Source organism: Petaurus breviceps, unplaced genomic scaffold (genome assembly GCF_028583685.1).
Source record: "Petaurus breviceps papuanus isolate PSGF00001 unplaced genomic scaffold, PetGlider_PUasm1.0 90510, whole genome shotgun sequence".
NCBI lineage: Eukaryota > Metazoa > Chordata > Mammalia > Diprotodontia > Petauridae > Petaurus > Petaurus breviceps.
In genome coordinates this window covers 2,610,028-2,631,930 of record NW_027187267.1, presented here as the reverse complement: position 1 = coordinate 2,631,930, position 21,903 = coordinate 2,610,028, and the positions used below count along the sequence as shown (strand labels likewise).

The 21,903-nt window shown below is 44.1% G+C and overlaps 1 protein-coding gene across 1 annotated transcript in view; it reads right to left on the bottom strand.

Annotated features, from left to right (window-relative positions):
• Positions 1-890: 890 nt before the first annotated feature.
• Positions 891-21,903, bottom strand: part of CADM3 (cell adhesion molecule 3) — a 40,090-nt gene continuing 19,077 nt past the window's right edge. The window contains exons 2-9 of the mRNA XM_069062864.1: positions 10,403-10,543; positions 9,697-9,849; positions 7,552-7,689; positions 7,032-7,199; positions 6,625-6,715; positions 5,647-5,816; positions 3,040-3,165; positions 891-2,209 (exon numbers count right to left, since the gene is read on the bottom strand). Of these exons, the coding sequence (XP_068918965.1) occupies positions 2,091-2,209; positions 3,040-3,165; positions 5,647-5,816; positions 6,625-6,715; positions 7,032-7,199; positions 7,552-7,689; positions 9,697-9,849; positions 10,403-10,543 (1,106 nt within the window). The 3' untranslated portion in view covers positions 891-2,090. The remainder of the gene's footprint in view (positions 2,210-3,039; positions 3,166-5,646; positions 5,817-6,624; positions 6,716-7,031; positions 7,200-7,551; positions 7,690-9,696; positions 9,850-10,402; positions 10,544-21,903) is intronic.

The window sequence follows — 21,903 nt, the reverse complement described above, 5'->3', positions numbered from 1 at the left end:
GGAGGGGGATTGGGCCCCTGGTCTGGGTGTGGGGCTGCCTGCTGTGCCCAGCATTGGGAAGATTCAGAAGGGCATTACCTGAACTGAAGGGAGTACACTTTGGCAGGGAGGGAGAGAGGTGGGTTTCCTTGCCAGGTTGCAAATGCCCCTCCTCCCCACCATTCTTACTGGGGCAGCTGGCACAGGCTGGGAGAAGAGTGAGGGGAGTGCCAAAAGGAATCCTGGTCCTGAGTTGGGGGCAGGCCAGGAGCCCTAAAGCAGTGGGACTGAACAGGGTGGGATGGGGGTGGGATGGGGTGAGCAGGCCTTGTCTCCATAGCAACCAGCTCAGGGCCAAGGAAGCAAAATGGATGATGAGAAGAAGGGGTGGAGATGCAAAGACAGGAGACCTCATCCCCAGCCCTCCTGGCCCATCAAACTACTGAACAGACTACGGGTGGGGGTAGGGGAGCAAGGGAGTAGGTAGTGAGAGTATTAGAGGGTATGTATCCAGGAGAAGCCTGGGGTGTGCATAGCAAGGACTGTGGCACAGACTTAGCAGCAGGAGAGGGTAGGAAAGGATGTGTGTGCGTGTGTATGTGTGTGTGTCCTCTGAGGGTGGGGGTGATGGAAGGAGGGGAGGTGCTGAGCAGAGACCCACCCTGAGATTCCTCTGTCTGAGGCAGATGGGCACTGGGGGGTGGCATGGTTAAGACTAGGACGGGTATCATCCCAGGGTGAGGTATGTACCCTAACCTCCCAAAGCCCTTTTGTATGCCTTCCCACAGTCACCATTTACCCCTGGGCCTCCCAAACTCTCTTTGTCTTGGGGTCTTGGGCAGCGAACAGCTCCATGCAGTTAAGGTCTTTCGAGGTTTTTTGTTTGCAAATGCTGTTGTTATATCTATCTGTCTTCTGGGGGTAAGGGGCTTTGGCATGGGATGGCACAGGAGGGGAAGGTTGTTTTGTAATGCCTTGGAGGGGGTTGCCATGCAACAGTTCACTGTCTTGGAGAGGAGTTTGGGGCCCTTTGCAGGGAAAAGCAGGCTAAGTTTGGGTCCCAGGGCATTTCCTCTCCCACTGCTTACACAAAAGGAAGGAAACAGTATTGCCTTGCTGTCCTTTCCTGGCCCTCCCTATTCGTTTCTTCCTGTCATGGCCCCCATCCCCTGACTGTGCTGCTTTTAAAGAATGGGGAAGGGGATGGGAGGAGGGAATGTGGTATTATATAAATCTTAGGAGTTGGGAATGGGGGAAGGGAGTGGCAAGTCAGCCTCAGCTGCTCTTTCACCATAGACTTCTTCCTTTCTGCAGGTCTTGGCTTTCACCTCAGTCTGAAGCACTGTACCCCTGCCTCACTGACTGGTCCCCTTCTCTAGTATCTATTCCTAATTCCCAGCCCTTTTCCTTCCCTGTAAGGGGAAGGGTGGAAGGATTGGTCTAAGCTGGCCTCTCCAAGACCATGATGGCAATGCCTCTGAGAACTCAAAGTTCCCAGAGTCCTCTGCTTCTCACTCTTGCCCAGCTAGTTCCTAGCTATCTGAGGAAAAATAAAATGAAACAAAACAAAACAAAAACACCCTTTCCTGGAGCCCAAGACAGTATGACCTGCCCCATTTCTGGAGATGTGGCTCCTGCCACATTAGACTGGGAAAACTACTCTGCTCTAGGGATGGACAGTCCCCCAGAGTGGACCAACCCTAATCTCTCCTTTCTTCAGACCCCTCCATTCTTTGCTCCTTTGTTTTTTCCTCTCTTAACCCTTCAGTTTCTGCTCTCCCCTACCCAAAGGGCCCCTGCCCCCTCCAGCCTGGACACGGATTTGATTCTGGGATTGTTAAAAATAAAAAATAAACCCAAACGCAGAGAAGCCACAGAAAGGGCCAAAGGCAACCCTCTCTTCCCCTCCCGCCCCACCCTTCCCCATTCCAAACCGAGTACAAAACCTGGCCCAAAGCAGACATTCTGTACAGGGGGGCGGGCTGGGCTGGGGAGCAAGCGGGAGGGGGCGGCCCTGGGGTCGCTCTGTACAAGTCCGGGTTGGTGCCTCGGCCCGGCAGGCCCTGGGGTGGGCCCCCCCCGGGGGGGCCGTGACGGATGGGCAGACACCCCTAGATGAAGTATTCCTTCTTGTCATCCCCGCCTGACTGCCCGCCCTCTGCATTGATGATGGCCGTGTCCGCGTCTGGTGCGTCATCTGAGCCTTTGGCCTCATGTGTCAGGTACGTCCCTGGACAGAGACAAGGGCTTCCTCTCAGAAGCAGTCCCTGGCCTCTGGCATTCTACCTTGCCAGGCTTCCCCTTCCCTTTCCCTCCACCACAGGCCACAGATCTTCTCCCCATCCCTCTCCAACCTCCCCTATATTCCCTACCCAGGCTTTCCTACCTAGGGTTCCTTTTTGACCTCTTGCCTTCAGTGGCCCCAATGCTATGAATATATTTGCATTTAAGAGACCTATTTGGGGGTAGGGTGGGTTAACTATGCTTAATGGTACAGGTAAATTCCCATGGGCACTAGGACTGACATTTGATCTGCCTTTGCAGTCAAGCTACTGGTTAGAGGTAACATTTGGGGAAGATAGGAGCTGTAGGGAAATTGAGAAAAAAATGAAAAACAAGCTAAGGATAAAGAGGCAGGAGAAAAAGAGAAATAGATATGGCTGTAAGAAGAGAGAGGATAAAAAAGGAAAAACAGGGTTAGAGAGAAGAAGGGAAAGAAGAAGAGAGTTAGTCATGGAAATACATGAAAGGAATTGGGATGGGGATGCAAAACGTGGAGAGTTTGTGGCTGGCTGTGGATGGGAGAACCCTAAAAGTAAGAAAAGCATGGGAACAGCAGCTGGCTGAGTGGGCAGATTTTGTTTTATTTGGATGATCATCACCAAATTATCAGACTCTATTCTAGGGTTGTCAGGGACAGCGTTGGCAATGAACCGCTCTTCCCTTTCTCAAAGTCATGGGGGTTGCTATAACCTTGCCTGGTCCTCCCTCCATCCTGACCCTCTGATATGGCTTAACCTCTCTCCCTTGGGCTCCCTTAGGTCTGTTCTACCCCCTAACCTTTGTGCCGGATCAGGTAGTGGCCCAGGATGATGAGCAGAATGAGCAGCAGGAAGACGATGAAGGCCACAATCCCCCCAATGACAGCATGGTAGGTGCTGGAAGTGGAGATCACTGGGCTGTGGTCTAAGAGTGGGAGATGCAGCACGGTAAGACCTCACCAAAGCCCCCACTGTTCCCTGTGATGCTCTTGGACTGGGCATGATGAAGCCCAGGCAAAAGGCCTGGGTCTGGGGGATTAGGGACAGCATGTTTGCTGCCTGCCCTAGTGTAATATATATTGTGTGAGGGCCCTTTGGTGAAGAGTCCTGGATCTGATCATTGCCTTCTCTTTTTCTTTTCTTACTGCTTTGTTCCCAGGGTTTTTCATCTTCTTCAATTCTTGCTGCCCTTGATTATCTTTCTCAAATCCAGACTTATTCTGCTAGATGACTTGTCTTAACCTATTGACCAATGGTTCTGAACCTGACAGGTAAGGAAAGGGTAACAAATTGATGTAGCAGGGAGAAAAGACCCATGGGGGAAATAAAGTGGGAAAAGGGAGTAGGCATTGGGTCCTCCAAAGGAAGGTTGCTGTTACTTTATGACAGGATAGTCTTAAGGTCTTGTTCCAGTATCACTGAAATTGAAGGCTCAGGACTCCATACAAACACCCCTGGATCAGCCAGAAGATATTTTTTTCTTTTTGGCTGGTGGGGCAGTTAAATAGTAACTAGTTTCTCTCTGGAGATGGGGGACCTACCTTGAAAAAATGGGGGACAGGTTTCCTGGACACAGACTGAGTGAGTTGGTTGGCAAAGATGAAACCATTCCTGGACAGAGTTACAGATAAAGTACCCAGGAGAGATAAAGTAAGAAGGTCCAGGACCTAGATAGGTCTGATGTTCCCCCAAACTGGATGTAATTAACAGCAGAATTACTATCACCTCAGGTCTGGCTGGGTAAGGCTTTTTATTTTCTTGCCTATCAGTGCATCCTGGGAAGATAAAATGTCTACATTCTTTCTCTTTACTCTCTGCTGGTGAGAGAGGACATGGTTAATACTGGGGATTTCATGTCGTGTAAATTTGTAGGAAATAATCCAATAGTGATTCTATGGAGTCTATACTTCGATGCTTGTCTCTCAGGGTACATACTTTGGGGCCACAGCAATTAGACGGGAAGTATTACTGGCTGAATGTTCCTCAGATCTCTGTGGAGCCAGTGGTGGTAGCAATTGTCTTTGGGAATCATAAATTCCTATGACTGGAAAGGGTCTCAGAGGTCATTTTATTCACTCTCTTGTTTCCAGGCAGGACTCAGACTAATTCAATTCCAGAGAGAGTAGTCTCTACCAGTAATGATATTCCAAGAAGGGGAAGTGATAGCCCATTCTACCAGCCGGCTTCAGTGTCATTGATGAGGCAGATTAAATCAAACAAGACTCATCCTGGCCCTTTGACAATCTGTGGGACCTGAGGGTGGATGGGGACCTGAGGCTATCCTTGTGGACACAGCCACTTTAGGGAGATAACTTCTAAAGCCCAGGTGCTTCCTGGGCAGAGACCTCACTGGATCTCACTGTGTTTTTCTGGTTCTTGGGGTTATCCAGTGGGTTTATCAGTAATGTTGTTTTGAGGGTTGAGCTGACCTTCTGAGACTGGAAGTCTTGGGATTTTTTGAGTAGACAAAGACCCCAGAAGGTTCTGACCCCAAGACTCTCTAGAATTCAAAACTCTCTGTAGTGAATATTTCCCAGCTCCTCTTACAAATAGTTCATATGCAGGTTTCTCTAATATCCTGAGTGTACCCCAGATCCTAACACCCCTGTCTCTACTCTCATTCTCCCTGGGACTTCATATGCTGACGACAGCTGGGCCAGGCTACTGGGCTGGGCTCCATTGCTATCTGCATCTGTCACAGAAGGGAACATAATACAGATCTGCAGCCTCTGGCAACTCTCCCATTTAGAGAGGCTCTCTTGGTCTGTTAACCTCCCTGAGGCCTTACCTCAGTCAAGGGTCATAGCTTTAAGCCAGAACCTCTAGGAAAGAGGGAGCAATAGTCCTACAAAGAGAAGATACATTTTTTCTGAAGTAACTTTGACTGTGCCTTTGCATTGTGACTGCTTGTTTCCTGCCTCTTTCCTGGACCCAGAAAAGCTTGTACGGAAAGGAAAAGACCATAACATACTCCCACACACCCCCCACCCCCCACCAAGCCCAGTAACATGACTGGTTTGAGGGAATAACTTTCTGGTATGCAAAGGGCAGCTGTCTGATGACTTGGGAGGCCTAGAGAGCTTCACCCATGGGATTATTGTCCTTCTTGCCAAGGACAAGGATGGAATGAGAACCATACTGTTGGAGGCAATAGCTGCCATTCATTTGAACAGGCAGATAGGGGGCACATCCAGCTCCTTCCCTCCTCCCTCTCATTGCTTATGCTCAAGTAGACCTGAAGCCTAAGTCCTCACCACTCTCAGAACCTTCCTGAACTCTTTCCTGGATTCCATTCTCAGGACTATTGTCGGAAGGGTTGAGAGGAGTCAGAGAGGTGAGAAGACTAGGGAAAAGGTAAGCCAATTAAGAATGGGGGTTGGGGAGGTGTGGAAGGAGGAGGGCTCACCGCTGACATCAAGAGTGTAGTAGGCTATGTGACTGCCCATGTTGTTTGAGGCTGTACATTGGTAGATGCCGCTGTCACTCTTGTTGAGAAATGGAAAGATGAGGGCACTCTCATGGGTCATCAGTAGTGGTGGCTCGATGCCTGTCTTCACCCACTCGTACTGCTGGGGGCTGTGGAGGCAGAGAGATCAGAGGGCTGCAGGGAAGAGGAGGTTGAGGAGCTGTAGGAATAAGAGCCTGGGAGCAGGGGGAAGTCAAGTTGTTATAGAGAAGGGGGTTCAGGATGCTTTGGGGAAATTGGTGGCATGGGGGGAGGGGAGGGAACAAGCACCTAGTACAAGGGTGGGAAACCTGTGGCCTTGAGACCACATGTGGCCTTCTAGGTCCTTAAGTGCAACTTTTTGCCTGACTTGAAGTCTTAAGGCCCCACCCCTGAGCTAGTAAGTGATTACTATGTACCAGGCACTGTGCTAACTGCTTTACAAATATTATCTCATTTGATCTTTATAACAACCCTAGGAGGGTGGTGGGCATGGCAGCCTTCAGAGTCTGTGGCAGCTGATGGAACTCTGCAAGCTACCTAAGACAGTGAGGCAGTCACTGGAGGAGGAAAGGAAGGAGGAGGTCTATATGTACTCTTGGGTCATGATGAGCAGGAGAGATGGAGGCTACCTCACAGGTAGGTTTGTGAGAAAAGAGCTTCCTAGTCTCAGCACTTTTACATATATGGATGTGCATTATTATTGTTGTTAGCTTGAAAAGTCCCATAATGGATATAAGTGCCTTCTAGGAGCATCAAGAGTAAAACCAAAATTGAAGTTTTATTCTGTTGTTGTCTCCCTTATAGACAAACCATGGAGGATAAAGGGGCTTGTCAAGCAAGGCCAGAGAAATTAGTGAACTAGGGAGGGGCCTGTGTGTCAGGGCAAATGTATGGAATAAAGTAGGGACTGAGGGACCAGGTACTGGTTCTTCTTACATGGGATTGCCGTGACCTTCACACTGTAGCATTAACTTCTCGCCTTCTCGGGGATGTTGGGGATATGGCCTAATCAGTGCTGTTGGTGTGTCTGTGGAAGTACAACATAGGTCAACCTAGAATTCCACACAGCTTCTCTTGAGACTCACCCCCAACCCTTTTCCCATTTTCCTTTGATATCTTGGTATCCCTCGAGATTCCACTTTAGAATGCCTTATGAGCCTAAGTGAGTCCCGCCCCTCTATATTACATCTTCTATTATAGCTAATTCCTCTGTACTGTCCTCCATTTGTCCACTGGTCCTGTCCCACCATCTCTCCTTTTGTTCTTATCCACTTTTCCACTGTTCATGTCCTTTCCACTGCTGCCCTGCCCTCTCCCCAACTGTACCCAAACCCAGAACGTACAGAGGACCTCGATCCGTTGAGAGGTGGACCTGTCCATGTCTTGTAGAGACTTATGCTTTACAGAACATGTGACATCAACACCATCATCTTCCCGGAAAACCTGGAATTCCACAGAACTGCTCACTGTGAACGTTTTATTGTCATCCTCCTGAACCATGTTTGGTTTCCCTACAGTACAGAAAATGCACATAAACACACATGTACAGAAGACAGTGAGCCACAACCTTCACACACACACACACACACACACTTTATATGGGCCCCACCATAGTTGCATTGAAGTTGTAAATCTCAACACACTTAGAAAAAGTCCTAATAGAGACATAGTCAGACACAGAGCGAGACATAGTCAGACACAGAGCACAAGCGTACATCATTATACATATTTGTGCATAAACATACAAAATATATTTTATTCCTCTTTCCTCCTACTTACCCATAGCTGTCACTCCCCTGCATATGTACATAGATACCCTAACACAATACACATAAACATCATATGACAAGGAGGAGTACTCACCCTTGAGCTCCTGATCACCCTTCCTCCAGCTGATCTCTGCAGCAGGCTTGCTCCCTTTCGACAGACAGGTAAGGCGGGCTTTCCCCTTCTCCGGGATTGCAGACACATAGCCAGTGATTTGGGGCTTCTGTGGGATTCCTGCCATAGATTGGTGGGGGTATGGCCAGGATAGGAAGGAGAGGCACTATGAGTCTACTTCTAGCCCTGCTGCTTCCTGTCCCTGGGGATCTTACTACTGAAAGGCAATGTGGTATAATGGGAAGATCAATGAACTAGAAGTCACAAGACCCAGTTCTGCCACTCTTTAAAGTGTTTGACTCTTTAACTTTATACCTTCTAATAACCTTCGACCTCTTTAATTCTATGATTCCAAGATAGTCTTGGACAAGCTATCTTACACATGTGGACCCAAGGAATCCTTCTCTGAACCCCAAACCATAAATACCAACCTGGGAGCAATGCCATTCATCTGAAGATTCAGCCAGATAGCCTTACAGATAGCCTTAAAGTTTGGGAGCCTGCCAGTCTGGCCCAGAGGGAGGCATGACTCCACAAAATTCCTCTTTTTGAACAATCCAGGTTCTTTCTCCCAAAACACTACCATGAATCTTTTACTAGAAAGAACTGTACCCCCAAGCTGGGAACCTAAAGAGTCAACCTCTAACTCTTAAGGGGTGAGAAATCTGAGCTTTTTTTCTAGCCTCAGCTCTGTTACTAACTAGCTAGCTGATATGTCTTGGAGCAAGTAACATGTCTTTTCTGGACCCAATTTCCTCATCTATAAAAGGAGAAGGTTGTACTTAGAAGATTTCTAAATTCTCTTTTATTTCTAAAAAACATGTCATTCAAATCTATGAGGCCTCAGTAAATGCTGGGCCTCAGTCTATCTTCTCCTGTTTCCCAAATTGAGTTGATTCTGATAGCAGGAAGTGGAGTAGGCCCAAGGGAACCTTGGAAGGTATCTCTGCACTGGCAAGTGGGAATGGGCATTAAATAGGCGGAGCTATAACTAGGGAGTCATGTTCCCTGGCCAAGTTCAATTACTGTGGGATGGAGAGAAGTATGGCCTGGTATAGGAGAATACTTGGGAATGGAGAAAATTATATGGGGAGAGTCATAGAGTATCAAAGGCACCTTGATCTCAATTGTCTGCAAGAAGAACTGGAAATTCCTCTGGGGACTTTAAATCCCAGATGTTCTACTCCAGGTTACAGTAATGCCAGAAAAGGGGGCAGCCTATGCCTCACAGAGTTCAACCCAGGTCCTTGTAGTTTAACTAGTAATCTCCAATTCCTTCAACATAATTATTTGTATGTTGTACTACTTCATTATAATGTGAGCTCCTTCAGGGCAGGGCCCATATTTTTGCCTTTTTAAATATCCTCTGTTTTTAACACAGTACCTGGAACATAGTAACTCATGCTTGTTGACTATCTGGGGAGGAGATGAGGGATGAGAGATGGCAAATAGAGGTAGGTGGTCTTTCGGAGAGGGGCACTACAATACCACTAACCTAATGGGTACGGAGATTAAAGAGTGGCAATCATACCACACAGCACAGGCTATTGGAGGACCATGAGACAGTCAGTAAGTCAAAAAGCATGTGACAAATACTTAGTGACTAACAGACACAGGCATATTAGGATGGAGGATTACTGGAAGTGGTAGGGGAGAAAGTATTTCCTGGATGTCAGTGCCCTGGGACAAAATCTTGGTCACCTTGTCCTGGTTAAATCTCTATATACCAGATTTTTTTTTTCAGGTCATCACTTAAGTGGTCCTTGTATTGAAAAGTTTTTGAACCGCTGCTCTTGTAGTATGAACACTGGGATGAGAATGAAAAGGTCTAAATCCTAGTCCTTATTTCACCACTAAGCATCTCTATAACTTTGAGTGACTCATTTAATTTCTTTGTGCTTTAGTGTTCCAATCTGTCAAATGAGAATTAATAGAATTTGCCCTGCCTACCCCAAAAGGCTGTTGTAAGGATGTAGTGATATAATGTATGTGAAAGTGCTAAACAAACACAAGACAGAGAAGGAAGGATGGGTAAGGGAAGAGCTTGATAGGGCTGGAGAATTGGAAGGAAAAGCCTATAATCAAGGGGGAACATACACTGGGGAGACTGGGATTTGGGCTCCTCACCAAGCACAGTGACGAGAGACTTGGCAGTGCGCACAGGCATGGTGAAGATGGAGCAGGTATACTCGCCCTCATCTGCCAGGGCCACCTTGCTGATACTGATGGTCAGTTCATTGGGGGTGGAGCGCACCAGCTGGATCCTATTGTCTCGAAGTGCTAGGGAAAAACAGGACGGTTGGAAGCCATGTTCTCCTCCCCCCTCCCAGAACACATCTCAAATTATACTCTTAGCACTTTCCATATCTATTTTACTTTCCCAGTCGTGCCTTCTCATCATTGGGAGGAAAGGAAGTTGCCCTTGAACTATTTTTTTAAGTAGTCTTCAGTTTCCTTTCAAGGACTGAGAGATAAATGATGGTTTGAAAATTATACATGCAAAAGCTGAAACCAAAAGTCAGGGTGAACTTGAGGGGATTTTGTTCAATTCTGGATTCCTGAGCAGACCTTGGAAAACCAACCTAATCCTTTTCAGGATCTTCTAGAGTGAGGCCACTCTAGAACCATACTAGATCATGCATATTGGCTATTCCAGGCCAGACTTACAATCCTAAAGCTTCTCCAGAATGAGAATAGGTGGTGTTCTTAAAAAAAAAAAAAAAGGATTGGATCACTTTTGTTTAGGGGTCCCCAGAAATGGCTTACTCCTCTTCCCCTCTGATCTCTAAAAATCACATTCCATCCCCACCTTACCAAGGGCTATTGATAGTACCTCTCTTCTCCCCAAAGTAGAGAGTCTGTTGAGCAGGATTTGACCACTGTAGGGATGAGGAATCAGGGTCTTTCACTTGGCACTTGAGTTGTACAGTGTCACCAGCCACTACTGTCATATCATATGTCCAGGGCTGACTTTCTGTAAAAGCAAAGTAGGATCAGTTTTCTGTACATAGCCATGACCCTCAATTTTTGAACTAGTATACAACTCTCTTTCCTCTCTCCTCTCCCTCCAGCAGACATCACACCACAGTCTATTTCTCTTGCTTTCTCTAGAGTAGAGAAGATGATGAAAACTAAGGGTGTGGGAGAGAAAGATATTTCCTTGTTCTCTTTCTCTAGGTACAAAGAGAGAGAACTTTGTGAGGGAGGTATAGGGGAAGAAGTACACCCTGGATGTTGGTGACCCAAAAGATACAATTGTTGAATGGCTGCTGAATGCCTAAATGGAACACAAAAACACAAACACTCATAGGGATGGATACACACAATTTGTATACACAGGTCTGGGCATACCATCTCTTATATGTTATATACATTGCTGGAATACCTAACCTGAACTATATATATATATATATATATATATATATATATATATATATATATATAATATACCTAGATAAGTATAGGGACCAAGGGATCTGGGTGGGTCAGATGAATCCAAAAGCCAAAAGAAGCAAAGTCAGTCATTAAGTTGCCTAGCTCAGGTATAGAAAGGCTAAATATTTTAGTTAGCAGATGCCGTTAAAAGTGTAAAACAAAAAAGCAAATCAGAAAAGAAAGTGTTAGGGCAGATGCGTCTATTTCCCTAACAATAACCCTCTAGATTACTCCCCAACACCATTCTCTTAAAACTAAAATCATCCTTGCATATTCCACTCTGCATCTTTCCTTCCCAATCAAGCACCCTTAGGAAAGTACCTTTAATAGTCATAGAAAAGGATTTTCCCTTCCTACCAAAGGAGAATGCATTTCTTATAGCTACATTAAAAGAAGGGATGGGGTGGAACAGGGACTAGAATTTAGTCCTTCCCATTGCCATATTAAAACAAGGGATGCCTAAATAGGGTGTCAGATAAGAGAATCCTTAATCTTAATTGCACTGATGAATCCACAGTAGGACTCCAAATCCTCTAAGCAATGATTTCCTCAAACTGCCAGTTTGGACCTCTTAATACTAACACTGACTTCCTAGATCTCATTACTGACTTTTGACTTCTCCTGCCCCACTCCCTATAGCACCAAAGCCTTGGTCTTCTACTTACTACCATATTGACTTCTGCAATATCTTTTTTCCCTCATCCCACAGTAGGGAACCCTAAAATACCAATCCCCTCCATTCTCTACAGAACTGATTTTATTTTGACCCAGAACAATGGGGAAGAGAGATGAGAATAAGCACTTATGTAATGCTTATTATGTGTCAGGAACTGTACAGATATTATTTCATTTGATATTCACAGCAATGTTGAAAGATAAGTGCTGTTATTGTCTCCAGATGAGAAAACTGAGGCAAATAGTATAAGTGACTTGCCCAGGGTCACACAACTAGTCTGAAGCCAATTTAAACTCAGATCTCACCTAGCTGCCTTAGGACAATCAATTAGTTTAACCCAACATTGCTCTACCCTGAACTGGTTCCTATAGTAAACACCATAAGAATCCCTGCTCTTCTTCCCCTCCTTTACACTGACCATTTCAGAAATGATCCTGGCTCTGTAGCTTTAACCTCTCACTGGCACTGCTTCCCTGCTGTCTTAGTCATGCTAACTCATCTTCTTTCAACTTACACTTGCACTGGGAGCTCTCCTGACAGGGGAGAGGGCACTCAGATATAAGGGTAGAGTATATACTCTTTATCTCCCATACTGTCCAACAGTTCATAGTTCCCAGGTCAACTTTCTGTTCAGAAACCTGTTGGCTTTTATCTTGGACCCTTCTCCATTAGGAATCAAAAAATTTCAGCTAGAAGGGAAGTAATTTAGTCCAACGTCCTCATTTGACAGACCATGTAACCAAACCTCAGAGAGAATGAGTAATTTTCTCAGCATTTCAGAGCAAGTTAATGACAGGACTATGACTAGGACTCAGGTCAATAGACCCTGAGCTGAGGGTTCTTTCCATTATATCATTGTAACACACACACACACACACACACACACACACACACACACACACACAGCAGACAGCATTGGAACCCTGAGAATTAAATAGTTACTTTTTATTGAATGAACTGGCTGGGAAGAAGTTATAAGTCTCAAATGCCCCAAGTTCATCACTTCCAAATTACAAGTGCAATTTCCTAGTAATAATGCCCCAACTTTTGAATATTAGTTCTTCAATCCTTCCTTTCTCTGGAAGAAATCTCTCTGGGTTGTGGTTTTGTGAGATTTAAAACACCCTCAACATATCCTCCCTTGGAATTCTTTCCTTTACAGCAGAGGTGTCAAACACACAGACAGCAGGCAGCCAGCAACACTCCAGAGAGCTGCCTGAATTAGATTAAAATGTAATTGGGAAATATTTAACAAAATACAAAAAAATACAATAAAGCATAGAAGAGATATTTTGAAACTAAGTCAACATGCAGCCTGCAGAGATTCTTATGTATGGATTTGTGGCCCCAAATTCTATTTGAGTTTGACACCATTGTTTTCAAGAGGTGAAAGGCTGGGGGTATAGAAGCCTTTTCTATTGGAGTAAGGGGAAGAAAGGGAAAAAGTGGAGGAGGAAAGTAGCAAAAATTGGATGTTCAATGTCAGGGAACTGAAGTCCTGGAAATGGGAAAATGGTGGAACAATGAGTCAGAAGACTGGGATAAGGGTGAAAAGGTGAGGGAAGAAGCAGGAAGAATATTGAAAAAGATTGGTATGGGCCTGGGCAGGGCCTGAATGTGACTTTAGTGGCCATGTTGTTGGGGTCAGTACAGACTTCGAAGCTAAGGACCTCATGTGGGTGGTTTAGGAGTTTCAAATGCTTAAATCTTATTGCTATTGAGTCATCTCTGGCAGAGATAACTCCTAGATACACTCTTCCTCTAGGGTCATGCCTGACATTACAGTGTGAGGAGGAAGAGACAGTTGAATCATAATGATGGGACAAATTCTTTAAGATACCAAATGAGAGAGAATCCTTCATGGAATTTTGGCAGGACAAGTAGAGTACCCCTATGAGATGGTAAGGTGGCAGATTACAAAAGGAGGTTAATTTTTATCATAGGTTCTTAGATTGTAAGAGTTTGAAGAAACCTCAGAAATCACTTAATTCAAAATAATGCCTTGAGTAACTTGCCCAAGGCTAAAATCTCCTACTTTCACTTAGAACACCAAACCACAGATTCTCTGGGTTCTAAAGGACTTCAGAAGTCATCTAGGCCAAGCTCTAATGGAACAAGAATTCTTAACAGCATTCCTGAAAAATAGTTATACAGCCTTTACTTGAAGACTTGTAGTAATGGGGAGCTAATTACTCCCCCCCCAAGTCTGTCCCACTTCTGCACATTTCTCATTCTTAGGACATTTTTATTAATGACTTTCTTAAAATGTGGCACCCAGAAGAGGGCACAACATTCAAGACATGCTCTGATTAGGGCTCATTGCCAGGTATACCCAAAGCAGATACATCCTGATTATGATATCCATCATTCTGGACACTAATTCAGGTTAAGAGCTTTTTATTCACACTATTGACTCATTGTGACCTTGAATTCCATTAAAACCCTGGAGCCCCCCTCCACCACTCTCTCCAAATAGAGACTGTAATGTATCTTCACCTCCCCCATCAAACACTTCTGCAACTGATTTTTTGAACCCAGCTATGACTTTATATTTGTCTGTGCTACATTTTGTCACAGGCAAGACCTGACCCAAGTTCTGACTAAGAAAAAGATCTCTACTTGCTACACTCTGATATCTGCATTACCTCTCCCTTTACTCAACCTTCTCTCCCAAATCCATATTTAAATTTTTCAGTGCCCTAGGCAATACATTCTAGTAATCTTTGATGTTTAGGCATAGTTCTGCTTTGGTAGAGGAGAGTTTTCTTCTTGGTAATGTCCTACTCCATAGAACTACAAGTCAGGTCATAAACATAAATGTGTGTATTCGATTATATCAGATTTAGCCAGTTTTCACTTGTTTGTTGTGGGTTTTGTCTGGACCAGACCAGACATTTCATAGAGGGCTGCCTAGGATGCTGAGAGGTTGATTGACATTGGTCTCTGCACAGCCAGGTACAAGTACCTGGTACAGCTAGACCTTTTGGGGATCCTTTCTATGTGAGCCAACCTATTAGCTGCCCGTCCCAGCTTGCTGTCATCTGCACATCCGGTGGGCATATCAGCTCTATCCTTTTCATCTGAATCACCGATAAAAAAAGTGAAGAACAATACTAGGTTAACTCTACAAATCCTTGAGGTACTCCAAGATTGACCTCTCTCCAAACTGACAATCCCTCTTTGATTATTATCCTTTCATCAACCTGATCATCTCGTGATCACTAAGCAGCTGGCTGGTTAGTGAAGACATTGTAGGTGGTTCTTTTCCTCAAGCTCTCTAGTCTTCCAAGAGACTCAGGGTAGGGAGATGGGGATGGGAGGGTAAGGAAGAAGAAAGAAGCTTTTCTTCACATTCTTGGGTCTCTCACTTGCTGGGAAAAGCCAATCATCTCCAACGCCTTCAGTGAGATCATCGGTTGCTAGGCAGATTCTGGCATCCCTGCCTTCTTGAAATCTGCAGTAATGAAACCTGTGGGCAATTCCCGCCAAATTCGGCTGCTTGGGTTTGGGGGGTGGGAGGAATGAGGGAGTGTTGAGGAGGGTGGGGAAAGGGGAGCAAGGAGGGAAAAAGTGGAGAGACAGAAGAGGGAAGGAGGAAGAGTAGGAGGAGGGGAGGGGAAGATGGATAGGATGGCCAGAAAGGGAAAGGGAGTAAAGGACATGAAGAAGCAGAGGTGGGGGAAGGAAGGAAGATACTTGAGGAAGATGTAGAAGGGAGTTGAAGAGAACGAGAAGGGAGAAAAAATGGGAAGTGAGAGGGGTGAGAGGGGAAGAGAAAGTGGGGTACATGGAGCTGAAGGGAAAGAAGAGACATGGGGGGGGGGATAAAGGGAGACAGAAGTGATAGGAAATGAGGAGAGAGAAAAGGAAATGGCAGAAGAATAGAGACCTAGAGGTAGGGGGAGAAAAGGAAAATATGGGCCAGGAAGGGAAGGCATGGAAAACAAAAAGAGAAAGGAGGAAGAGGGGGTGACATATAGGGAAAGGGAGGGAGGTGTGGAGTGTGAGAGAGGATCCTGGGGTTAGGAAAGAACCTGGGTGCTCCCTATCCCCCTCCTCAAAAGAATTCTTTGTCCTAAATCAACCTGGGGTGGATCATTTGCCTTGTCCTTAAAGCCACCCAAGGAAAGGATTATATAGAAAAAGGGGACAGAGGTTGAGTAGGAGAGAACAGGTCACGGGAGTGGTACAGTGTTGAGAGAAGAGTAAAAAGGGTTCTGAGGGTTAAACATGGGGTTCACAGAAGGAAAAAAAGGCAGGAAAGAGTCAGGGTCAAAGGGACAGGTGAGGAGGGAGCAAGGGGGGAAAGAACAAGAGATCAATGGATAGCTTTGTTGTGGAAAGGAAAGCCAACCTGAAGCCCTGACTCCTTTCTTGGAACAGAGGAATGGGGGAAGCAGAAAGAAGTTGGTGAGTGTCTGGGTTTGAAATATTTCCCCATTTTTTGCCTCCTTTAAGGACACAGTACTGGGACCAACTGAATCTGCCTAAAGTGTCAGGATGGTATAAAAAATATCTAGAATCATTCCAACATCTGTTTTATACCTTCTAAAATATGGGAAGTAAAGGCAATAGATCCCCCACTTGCCCTTGCTCAGTCTGGAAGTGGTGCCAGAGGGTGATTTCAGGGCAATATGAATGCATTGATGAGTAGGAGTAAGGGAGCTGCTGAAGAATTGACTTGGTTTGGGGAATTCTTGATGCCCAGAGCCTTGTTTTGAAACACAGGCTGCATCCAAGACCAGCTGTATAAAAGTTATGCATGGTTATGACCTCTCAGATAAAGTCCAGATTTCTGTGTGTTCCCTCCCAATTCTTGACATTGCTGTGATTCTGAAACATCCATTCCCTAGTGGGATAAAGAGCTCCTACCATGCCCTACCAGAAGAGGGCAAAGCCTGATATTGAAGACTAGAGTTTATTGTTATCCTGCTTTTTTTGGCTTTAACTCAATAGTCTTCCCAGCTACTCTTTCCCACCAATACTGTATGTTCTAGCCAAGATAAACTGCTTGATATCCTCTTCACATTCCATGTTTTCCCATCTCCATTTGTTTGGAATGACTCTTCCTCCACACCCTGCCTCCTGACTCCCCCCAACTCCCATCTCTTCCTGTTGAAATTCTACAGGTTCAGAATAAATGCTATTTCTTGCAGGAAGTTTCCTCTAATCTGACATCCCTCTCCACTCCCAAATGCTTGCATACAGTTGGAACATAAAAAAAAAAAATGCTTGCTGAATTAAATTATGCTAGGTTTTTAAATTTTATTTTTAATTAGCTCACAGAATCATTAAATACGGCGGCTAGGTGGTGCAATGGATAGAATGCCTGGCCTGGAGTAAGGAGGACCTGAATTCAAATGTGGCTCAGATACTAACTAGCAGTGTGACCTTGGGCAAGTCACTTAACCATGTCTGCCTCAGTTTCCTCATCTATAAAATAAGCTAGAGAAGGAAATGGCAAACCACTCCTGTATCTCTGCCAAGAAAATTTCAAATGGGGTCACAAAGAGTAGGACACAGGTGACATAACTGAATAACAAACAATGAAATCTTTGATTTAGCATTCTTGTCCCAGGTAATTTGGACCCCTCATTTGACAGATGAGTATAATGAAGCCCAGAGTGTTTAAGTGACATGCTTATTAAGGTCACACAGGTAGTAAGCAGCAAAGTTGGAATTTGAGCCTAATGCTTTTTTCTACCACACCAGAGCACTGACCCCATTTCTAATTAATTTCCCTGCTTTTTTGCCTCTGACCCTATACCTCTGTCACTCTTTTCCATTGGAATATAATGAAATTATTTGTGTATCACATTCCTTATGTTGTGAACTCAACTAGGGAATGGGCTATATCCTACAATAATAATAACTCACAATTATATATAAAAAAGGATTATGAAGCACTATCTATACAACAACCCCATGAAATAGGCAGTAGAAATGTTACTGGCTCCATTTTACAAATGAGAAAACTAACCTTCAGAGGTGAACTGAATTGCTTCTGGTCACACTGCTTGTACATGTCCTATTCATTCAATAAGCATTTATTATGCACCTACCGTCTTTCAGTCACAGTCAGGACTTAAACCCAAGTCACCAGACATTAAACTCAGTGCTCTTTCCATTATACCACCTTATCTTTTTGTACTTCCCCTAGTGTTTGTAACATAGTAGGTACTTCATAAAAATTTGCTGAATTAAAGTCAATAAACAGCAGGGGTTTTGTGACTAATTAAAATAGCATACTCTTGGCTATATGAAATATGCACTCTTTTGATCACCATTTATTGTGTGTAGCAAGACTTTGAGATATTTATAAAGTCCTTATCACAGGACCTGGCACAGAGTAGGCATTATATAAATGCTAGCTATTATTGTTGTTATTAATACTATTTCCATCAAAGTAGGAAGTTCCCCATTTAAAAGCTCCCTAGAGGGAGCTACATCTCTAATTTAATAGTCTTTGAAAGTTGCCTGGGGGCACTAAAGGGTTAAATGACTAACCCACACTGCTAATGCAGGTGTTAAAAGTAGCACTTGGACCCAGGTTTTCTAGGCTCCAAGGTTAGCTTTTTATTCGATTAGCCTCACTGCCTTTTAGAACAAATGTTTAATTCTAGGCTTGTTTTCTCCAACATGTTCCTCCTCCCTACTTCAGTCCTCAAGAAATGAAAACTCATTTTAATATTAATTTAAGCAAGACGTAATTAGAAAGGTGAATCTTCAGCAAAACAAAAACAAAGCCCATAGTGCATTCTAGAGTCAAGTATAAATTAACTGTTGAACTTTATGTAGGATATGGATGGATACTGATGATATCATAATCATCCACAAACATTTGTAAAGCACTATCAATAGGCTGGGATTTGTGCTGGGATATGGAGTGGGCTATAGTCTCTTTAATCAGCTGAATTTGTTCTCCTCTCATGTCCTCTTTTCATGTCATGTCACTTTTCCCTCTACCTCTGTCTCTCCCCTTTCCACTTTTTTTTTTCTAGTCATCTGATCTGTCCTCCCTCTCCTCCTCTGTATCTTAACTCCTGACTCTCTCCTCTGTGTAACAAGTGAGTAAAGTATACGTCGAAGTACATATTCTTTAAAAATTAAAAACAAAAACAAAAACCCTGGAAGCGGTGTTATTTATTGACTCAGGAGGGGATGGTTTAGGTCTACTCTTGGTGTGTATGAAGTATTTTAAGTAACTATGAGATTTGTTTTGAGGGAAAATGGTGCTTGTCCTTCCTTTTTGAAGAGGACTTATATATCCTGGGTAATGTCTTGACTCATGGGTGAATTGGATCCAAGTGAGGCAGGGTTGCATGAACTCATCAGCCTTACTCTCTCTTCTGGAGGCATTGAAGTCTAGTGGCAGGACAAAAGTCAATACTACTGGTGATGTGGTGGAGATTATGGGGTAGGCAATAGCACAATTTCCCCTATACTTGAAAATATTTCTAACTTTCCATCTCCTAGAACCCCCTAGTAACCACCGGTCTATGTTCTGTTTCTTATGAGGCTCGTGAGCACGCGCGCGCACGCACGCGCACACACACACACACACACACACACACACACACACACACAAGTCTGGCTCCCTTTCTCCTAATTTCATGACAATCATCCTGGGTTTTATTCTGAATTGAGGACTCTCCACATCTCTAGCTACTTGCACTGCCCTCTTCTGGTAGGGGATGGTAGGAGTTCTTTATCCCACCAGGGAATGGATGTTTCAGAATCACAACATTGTCAAGAATTGGGAGGGAACACAAAGAATTACCCTCTACAACCTACCTGACAAAATGGCCATCCAACCCCTTTCTTTCTCCACCCCCACCTTGAAAATTTCTAGTGAACAGGAATTCACTGTCTTCTGAGGTAGACCAGATCCCTTTTGAATACATCTAGTTGTAAATCTGCCTTTCTGCAAGTTGCACTCATCGCTCCTAATTCGGCCCTCTGCAGTCAAGCAGAACAAGCTAATTCTTTTTCACTATGATAGCCCTTCCAATTCGTGAAGACAGTTATCATGTCCCTACATCTCCTCTTCTTCAGGCTAAACATTCTTTTAACTAGTTTTCCTATGACATGAACTTGAGGTCTTTCACCATTCTACTCATCTTTCTCTACAAACTCTCCAAATAATCAATGTCCTTCCTAAAATGTGGTGTTCAGAAAAACAACTGGCATTTATAGCATAAATATAAGGCAACTAGATTGCACAGTGGTTAGAGTGCTGGTCCTGAAATCAAGAAGACCTGAGTTCAAATGTAACCTCAGACACTTTACTAGCTGTGTGAACCTGGGCAAGTCACTTAACCCTGTTTACCTCAGTTTCCTCATCTGAAAAATGAGTTGGAGAAGGAAATGACAAACCATTCCAGTATCTTTACCAAGAAAACCCTAAATGGGGTCATGAAGAGTCAGAATTAACAATGATAGTAGCTTAAACCTTAAAACTAGCACTTTAAGGTTGCCAGAGCATTTTGCAAATATTTCATTTGATCTTTACAACAACCCTGGAAGGTAGGTGCTAGGTGCCCCTTTTATGGGTGAGGCAACCAAGGCAGACAAAGGTGAATTGACTTGCTGAGAGTCACACAGTTAGTGTCTGAAGTAGGACCGGAATGCAGAGCTTCCTGACTCTCAGGTCTAGTTTTTTGTCTACTGGATCATCTGGCTGGCTAATATAATATTGTTGTTGTTCTTCCAGTCTTGTCCAACTCTGTGACCCCATTTGGGACTTCCTCAGCAAAGATACTGGAGTGGTTTGTCATTCACGTCTCCAGCTCATTTTACAGATGAAGAAACTGAGGCAAACAGGGTTAAGTGACTTGCCCAGGGTCACACAGCTAGTAAGTGTCTGAGGCCAGAATTGAGCTCAGGGAGATGATACTTCTTGACTTCAGGCCCAACACTCTGTGCATTATGGTGTCACCTAGTTGCCCAGTGCCACCTAGCTGTCATTTGACTAAGGCTGAGTACAGTGGGGTTATTACCTGAATACTATGGTTCTCTTAACTAGATCGAACAGTGCTTCAGCTTTTGAGACTACCATATCCTGTTGTTGAGTCATATTCAGCTTGAAGTCCACTAAGACTCCCAGATCATTTTTAAGCAACACACATTTAAGCTTAGATGTGCCTCCCTCACCTTATGCTTGTGAAGTAGATTTCTGGAACCTAAGCATAATACTTTACAATTTTCTTATTACATTTGATTTTCTTAGATTGCACCCAATGCTCTAGCCTGGAGTGGAGGGGGAAGGGGTTTGTACTCATTTTGTTACACTTTTGTGTGCACCATGCTCAGGGACTGTGAACAGATCTTGAGCTTTAGGTCAACTGGAACACATCCCACTTGTAAACGTCCCTTGGCCTGGCAAGTCCTTATCTTTGTATGTGCTTGTTGACATCCCATCATCCTTAAAGCCCAGCTGAATTATTACCTCTTTGAGGAAGCTGTCTCTGACTAGAAATAATCTTTGCTCATATTTTCTGATAGTATGTTATACTCTCCTATACCCTTCGTTATAGGCTAATTTGCATCATATTTATCTTTGTACTCTCATTCAATTATAAACTTTTGGAGGGTTGAGGACTGTTGTTTTTATCTTCATATCTCCTCTTTTCTTAGCCTAGTTTAACACAATGCAAAACATAGAAGAGTTAATAAATGTATGCTGAATAAATACTTCACAAACCCTGAAGAACCCTAGAAAGGTAAGGATCCTTAATTAAGAAGGAACAAAACTCCCAGTTTTAAAAATCATCATATTACAGCTAAAACTAAAAGGTTTAATGTTGTCTTGTGGTTAGCCCTTTGTTCCCTAGGGGGCTTCTTAATTATTGGCTTATTTCATTAGGGGTTCTTACCTTTTTAGGGTTCTTATAAAGGGCACAGTCGCTCTTATAGTAGCTCCACTGATTTCTCCCCGACTGATTGTTCAGATTAAAGGGTCATGAGGTGGTTGCCAGAGGTGGTAACTAGCATTATGGTCTCTTGAAAATTTGCTGACATGCTCCTTTAAACCATATAGAGTCACCATCAGATTTTCATTTAAAGATAGAGCTAATAATTTGTTTTGGATCTGTTTTAAATGTATTTCACCAGGAAGGTCATTGGAGAGTACCAATACAACCCTTCATTTCTTAGCTGTTGCATTCCTCTGCAGCTCTCTCTCTCTCTCTCTCTCTCTCTCTCTCTCTCTCTCTCTCTCTCTC